General features: G+C 39.0%; 2 protein-coding genes across 3 annotated transcripts; both read right to left on the bottom strand.

Moving 5' to 3' along the window:
- Positions 1 to 268: 268 nt before the first annotated feature.
- Positions 269 to 1,862, bottom strand: czib (CXXC motif containing zinc binding protein). 2 transcript variants are annotated; one of them, XM_077724440.1, is made up of 8 exons: positions 1,640 to 1,862; positions 1,488 to 1,571; positions 1,263 to 1,319; positions 1,097 to 1,178; positions 990 to 1,021; positions 812 to 889; positions 657 to 722; positions 269 to 490 (listed from the first exon to the last, which is right to left on the bottom strand). In XM_077724440.1, exons 1-8 carry the CDS (start codon positions 1,709 to 1,711, stop codon positions 413 to 415), a joined length of 549 nt encoding a protein of 182 aa, XP_077580566.1. In that variant the 5' UTR covers positions 1,712 to 1,862; the 3' UTR covers positions 269 to 412. The 2 variants fall into 2 exon arrangements, with proteins under 2 accessions (XP_077580566.1, XP_077580567.1); XM_077724441.1 differs by having other exon boundaries at positions 1,667 to 1,860.
- Positions 1,863 to 1,943: 81 nt separating this feature from the next.
- On the bottom strand, positions 1,944 to 6,572 carry uck2b (uridine-cytidine kinase 2b). The gene is made up of 7 exons (XM_077724993.1): positions 6,408 to 6,572; positions 4,371 to 4,530; positions 3,867 to 3,963; positions 3,615 to 3,757; positions 3,402 to 3,499; positions 3,280 to 3,328; positions 1,944 to 3,188 (listed from the first exon to the last, which is right to left on the bottom strand). Exons 1-7 carry the CDS (start codon positions 6,510 to 6,512, stop codon positions 3,052 to 3,054), a joined length of 789 nt encoding a protein of 262 aa, XP_077581119.1. The 5' UTR covers positions 6,513 to 6,572; the 3' UTR covers positions 1,944 to 3,051.
- Positions 6,573 to 7,066: the final 494 nt, after the last annotated feature.

Genomic DNA, 7,066 nt, shown 5'->3' with positions numbered 1-7,066 from the left:
GCAAGTTGTTTTGGCACATTTCCACAAAATAAATACACATTATAATAAACCACATCAACAGTATCCAGAGGAAAGTGCGTTGACTCATGGGCAAAGGTGTATTACAATGTGTTTTTATTTGCAATTACTTACAAATATTATCAGAGTGAGTACTCTTTCCAAACAAGAACTCAGTTTTAGTTATTGGGTGAGAATCTTTGACCCTGTTATAAAGGTGTTCTATAAACAAAGATGGAATGTTTGAAAAAAAATTTATCAACCCAAGAGATGTATCAACTCAATGTTTATTGAGACAATTTTATATAGCTGTGAATTGAGCAATGATGTATTTCTAGTGTAAATATTGCATTTTTTGACATCTTCTGAAATAATCCATCTCCTTTTAGAGTCCACTAGTCCAAATTGTATAAAATCAGCACTTGATGAATTGGTGTGTGACCTCATAAATTCCAACCGATTCTTTGACCTTCTCGTCGTATTCTGTCCAATCCTAAAATGCAGAGAAAAAAAACATTTTTCCCATTAGTACGAGCAAGCGATATATTCAAATACTGATAGAAAATAATTCAAATCAAAATCAGAGGCCTTGCACAATACCACGTCATTACAAAAAACATTCTTGTATACATGAATTTATGAAAAAAACAAAATCATACTTTTTCTAGTAGGTTCACTTCAGGAAACACCGTTCCAGATTCTGCACCCTGTGCAGCAAAACCAGCCTGCAGTAGTTTGGAAAAGATTATGTATGGGTGCGTTCCTTTTTAGAAATGCTGAATTTTATTTGTGAAAAACATTAAGTGTGTATTACCTGTGGCTGAAAATCAACAGGCTCCAGACCTCGACATTCAAACTGGACCATCGTCTTGAACTTTTCACTATCTTCAGCCTTGGATGAAACACAGAAACCAGTGGAAGGACATAAGTTCACAGATGACACACTTGAAAACTTAGCTACAAAATCGGTGCAGCTTCGGCCATATTCTTACTTTATATGGTGTGATGGTGTCTTCTAGTATATCTGTGTGACAGCATCATTTATGAGTATACCCAGATAGTATTACCAATTTTGGAGAAATAAATGTTTGTCTCTTACCAATTGAATTTTCCCTGGAACAAAGTTTACACTTCTGCACCATGCTGGCACTTCCCCTTCCTCCTTTTAGTGGTACGCTCTCCTAAGCAGATGGTAAACATAGTAAGAAATGCTGCTTGAATGGGCAACATAAATGCACAATGCCAATATCAAGCCTCAATCTTACCGCTAAATTAATATACTGCCATTTATCTGGAATCTCTCCACAATTTCCACACTTGAGCTGAATTAAGTAGAAACACATAAAAGTGTTGCAAGTAGATCTGTTACATTTGCATTTATATCACAACTTCACATTGTATACAAATAAGACAATTTAAAGTCCACACATTACAATAATAATCTAGCAAGTAGTCAGTACTTTGCATGCTAGCAAGCACAGATCGCCTACCTTTAGAAACCAGCGAAAGTCTTCACCCACTGGTCTCACATCTGTGACATTCTCTAGAGTGGCTTTAAACTGGAGTCCGAATTTCTATGGGGGAAATGACAAAAAAAATCACAATTTCAAAGTGCACAAAAGTGGTTTATTTCAATGTTTACATGGAAACACAGGACAGGTTGACATACCACCATCTTGCTTTGCTCTGCTGCGTTCAATGAACCTTCGTACATCACACCTTTCACAAATAAATGGGGGATTATGTTTTGCTTTTAATGCAAAAACATTAATATTGCCATGCTTACGACACCCCTGAAACATTATTTAATTTGTATTTAAATATAAGCCATTTTCTTCTAAGGTAACATGCCTAAGACTGAATAGGCATAATAAAGCACGCTCTTTAGAACAGCGCCCTCTATTGGAAAATACGCAAAACAAATAACAAAATAAGATGACACAATATTGGCTCACGTCAATTTATTGATTGTTGAACAATAATTATGGCGTCCACGTCACTGATGTACAAGTCTTTCAAGTATTCCCAGCAGTCATATTGTACATAATTCAGTCAGTCAGACATAGAAAACACGCAAAAAAAGGAATAGAAAAATGATTCAAAGCTATTTTATTGGCTTTTGAAATTGAACTCGAATCGCAACCTGGCGTGGTGAAAACTCACTGTGCATGTTAACCTGAGGCAACTTTATGGAGGCGTTGTGGTGGTGCATGGATCTTGGTGACTTACGGCCACGCAGATATTGCTTTGCATTGTTTAGCCTTTTAGTAACCTGAGTAAACTTATATTTATTTTAAACAAACCTAAATTCTATAACCTGCATCATCTTGTACATGTTTTCTTTGATGAATGCAGATGCTCAAAGCCAAAAAAGGTGGTCCAATTATCAAACAGCAATGCCATTGCAAGTTATTCCACTACATACTGGAAGAATTGGCCATATCTGCAGTTTCACCCTTACAGTGTCAACAGCAGAGTAAAGAGATGCCGTAATGTTACACATCACAGTTTTAAAGGATGGGGTGGGGGATACTGGAAACCAGGAGGAAACAATACCAAGATTGTCATAGAAATACAAAGTGCAATCTGAGTTTGTTCAACCTTGTCCGAGTCAAATCTCAGACTCAAGTTTAAGGGATTCCCAGACTACTTTAGGTTCAAGTTTCATCAGATTATAAAAAAAAAAAAAAAAATCTCCCCTTTAATTCATCATCAGTATTAACTTCCATGAAGCTACGGGGAATACACTGAAACCAAAGTTAGACTTGGAAGAAAATGTAAGCAGGTTCTAATTTAACCCAAAGTCACTGTGAAACAAAAGAACTTCTTTTAAATGCCCCTGGCATAAACGTGAGGCCCCCCCCCCAAAAAAAAATCAACAATTACAATGAATTGTAACTAACAGCAATGAGTAGTCGTAATTAAAAAAAAAGGCATTTTTGATTCTCTCAGCAAATCCTTTTTTTTCCTTTCACTCATCTTAAATACAGTGGTGCCAACAGGCATTATGTACAGCACTGGCCCATCACTCCCCAGAAGAGCGATGTTGCGAGGTCAATGCGGCCGACTGCTAGACTCAGACGTTCGGCGTTGCCTGGGGGTGCTGTGGCCGTTGGTAAAGCCATTGTGACGCTTGTTTAGGCCGCCATTGAGAATGTCTTGGATGTGCTGTACGATTAGGTTGATGGCCACTGATGACGGAAAGCAACACAGAAACAACGATAAGACAAACAGTCGAATATATAATAAAATTCCTGACATTATAATGGGTGGGTGCATTACCAAGATTATCTGCACCACGGGGTATTATCACATCAGCATACTTCTTTGTCTAGGGAAAATGAAACAAAGGGTTAACAACTACAGCCTTGAGAGTGCCATGATTAGTTGGCCACATCACATACTGGTAAACAGAACTCCTCGAAGGCCGGTTTCACAAACGTTATGTACTGCGTCAGCACTTGCTCCAGCTCGCGCCCGCGCTCACCGATGTCTCTCAAAACTGAAATAAAAATGCACTAGTCAAATACCCAGGAGGAATTCATCATTTTTAATTGTAATAATTTTAATTTTAGATTTTTCTTTTAAAAAAAGACACTAATATTAGTGCCACGCACCTCTTCGAGAGAGCCTTGTGTCTGGGTCAGTGTCGACAAAAAGCTTCATCTGGAAGAGGTCACGGATCTCCTGCGAGTAAAACATCAGTATACCCTCAAAGAGGACGACATCAGCTGGGTAGACTGTGATAAACTCGTCCTTCCTGAAACACGCACAAAGGTTTCTTCACATTGTTACTAAGTCAACTGGCTTGAGTGCCCGGAAAGCACCGTCGCCCATTGTCCATTTGAAACAATAACTGGTGTGCTCACCTGGAATGAGTGACAAAATCATAAACTGGTATCTGGACTGTGTTCCCTTGCAGGATTTCCCTGAGCGTTTGCATGATTAGCTCATTGTCAAAGGCATCTAGAAAGAAGGAAAGCACACGGTCAGATTTCTCAACCTGGACTCCGGGGCAAGTGGGGGGCTGCCACCACACGTTTGGTAACCCTTAGCCCACAGCTGTTTGACTCCGTCTCTGAGCAGCTGCCTCCGATAAAAAAGCCTGCTGACTGCCATGATTTCATACAGAACGATGGCCGCTTAAAAGAAGGGGTTTGTGCTTTGACATACCTTGCATGACAAATCTATGGACTTTCCTAAAAATTAAAACTCTGAAATAATTACTCAATTATCTGAAGTTGATTTAATGACATATTAGTAGTTAGTAAATCGTGACAGGCCTCCTCCTATGCATTTATCGTTCATATCATTTTTTAATGACGGCAGCTCAGAATTTTATCAGCAAACAACCAAAAGAAAGGTTTGCATACCTGGATGATCAAAGTTGTACTGGCCCTTTAGTGCTTTGGATTTCTGGTCAGGGGTTAGCACCTTATAAAAGCTGTCCTGGCTGAGGATGGCCACCTGCCGCTGGTGATGGTCAATCTTATTTTGGCCTAGCAGCTCCATGATCTTCCCACAGACGGACGACTGGAAAGATGGGAATTGGGAAGAAGAAGAGAGGTTATTGTAGCCTGGACAGTTCGTGTCTGCAAAAAATAATTTCAATCAATTGGGTTTAAATTCAGTCCTCTCCTGCAATAGTTAAAACTGCCCTACAGGAGGACTTTAGTGTCCGCATTGACCTGACCTCTTGGTGAATGCTGACATGACACTCTCCGACTGCCTGGGGCTGCACTGCTGGTGTGTTCATCAAATTACTACCCGCTACTGCAAACTACTACTACAACACGTGTTTTTTTTTTAACTTCAATAAACTACTCCAAGGATGCGTTAACTAACTAGGTGCCATTAAACTCTGGTGTATTTGCCAAGTAAATCATGTCAATCTCGGATGGAAAATTAAAACGTACTGCCTTAGAGTCATTACATTTCCATTACTTTCACACATGTTAACATTACATCACCCAATCCACGTAGGGGGAAAAGCTATGGGCGGCAGCCGAAGACTTGTCTTTAACAGAATGATTTCATTTCTCTCGGGAAATGGTACTCTGTCACCACTAGTTGGAAAGTGGGCTAGATTTAACCCAAATAGTCGTGCATATTGCACAATGGTGAAGAAAGTACTTTGATTTTGTTTATCATTTATTACATCTGACCCCTTTTAAACCGCAATTTTAAAGTTTTCCTAAAAGGTAGGCTTGAAATTGAAATAAAAAAAATGTCCTGACGTTCAGATATGCAATCGTACTGGTTTTACCAGTGATTTGACAGAGCTGATAAACAACCGACCATAATGGGAACATATACTGTACTGTATATATAGTCAAATGTGAGTCTAAATCATTACACTTTTTTTCTACTATACCCAGGCAAACAGATATAAAACATCTAGGTTAACAATTCAGATACCAGGAGGTATGGCTGAAGCCATTTCTCATATTTAAAAGAAAAAGTTTAATTAGAATTCTTTCAGATATATTTGCATAACAAAATTAATGAGCAGTGGATTAAAACAAAAAAAGGTTCCATAAATCAGTTGTTTTTCATCAATTACTAATATAAAGAGCAGTAACTTTGCAGAATTTGTAAGGATATAAGGTCTAACAATGAACACATTGTCTGCCATTGACGGCGATAGACGTCCAATTCATTTGGACTGGGAGAGGCTTGCAGAAAATAGTCGCAGCCAACAATGGCAGACAAGGATTTAAGGCCGAGCCTTTCCTCAAATTAAGTTGTAAAAATGATGCTTGCGAATGGGGCGTTAAAAGTGGCTGAAGTAATTTGCTTGGATTACCCTTTGATGTGAACAAAAACGGAAAATAGGTCGTTTGCTTAGATTACCCTTTGATGTGGAAAAAACGGAAAATAGGTAGTTTTTTACTCGTAAAAAGAACATCTCAAAGTCTTGTTTGTATCGACAGTGTAAATGACAATTTTAAAACGAATTTTATTATTAGGAGTAGGTATCGCCATCCAATTTGAAGCAAATTATGCATATTTTTGAAGGAATGAAATGCTTGGGGCTGTTTACAAACAAAGCATTGGCATTTAAGAAGGAAGCTAACACCGGCTATTGTCTTCAATAGCCAACTATTCCTAGCAGTGATGGAATTTGGCATGAAAGCAAGTCAATTAAAATTAGCTTGTGGCACTTTTTACCAGCGGCGAGTTGGAGTCAAGAGTGAATTAAATGTCACTATGGATAAGTAAAATACATTATTTCGGGGTGAACCGAGTCGATGCTGGCAGCGAAAGAGTTAACCAGATGATGCAGCTGTCAATCAAGCACCGAAGCCACGCGGTCAAGCAGCAGGCACTGGGAATCGTCATTTAACAAAAACAAAAGACACGAGTGACAATGCTTCAAAGTCGCCCAATTCGCTCGCTACGTTGCCAACCTTTCCGCTGGCTGTGCCCCCAGAGACACCGATGAGAAAAGGTTGTCGTATTACGTCGCTATTGTCACCCCGGTCCCGGAGGCGTGTTTCAGAGTCGCCGGCCATTGTTGCAATGTGCTGCCGAGGCGGCTGTGCTGAAAGATCACTAACACTGAGCTCCTCCCATAGCGAAACACGTTGCTTTATACACTCTTGATTATTTTTTTTCAACATTTTAATATGGTAATTTTGCCTTTACTGTTGTTAATCTATCACAAAATTGGCACTTGATGTGTTTTAATGAGCCTGATATTTTTATAATCTAATTTCTGGCTACATTTTTTTTATAACCAATTTTATGACGCGTGTCCCGATTCAAGAATATAGATATCATATATATAGGTAGATGCGTGTTAATCGCTGTGAGACAAAAGGTACTGGCATCGTTACCTACCGGCCGTTTTGCGTCGCTGCATATTCACATTAATGCCTTTTTTTAATAAATCAAACCGCTCCTATATAAGAGTCAGAGGGCATTTTGGCTAAAACCCTTACGTGTGCTATTGTTGTGACCACTATAGAAATCCTGCGACCCAAGATGGCCATTAGTTACTTACGCCACCTGCTCCTACTTAAGACATTTAATATATATTGCTAAGAATAGGTAAAAATAAAATAAA

The sequence above is a fragment of the Stigmatopora nigra genome, chromosome 9 (genome assembly GCF_051989575.1).
Source record: "Stigmatopora nigra isolate UIUO_SnigA chromosome 9, RoL_Snig_1.1, whole genome shotgun sequence".
In the NCBI taxonomy this organism is placed as follows: domain Eukaryota; kingdom Metazoa; phylum Chordata; class Actinopteri; order Syngnathiformes; family Syngnathidae; genus Stigmatopora; species Stigmatopora nigra.
Note: the sequence above shows the minus strand (reverse complement) of the source record. Positions and strands in the feature narration are given on the sequence as shown.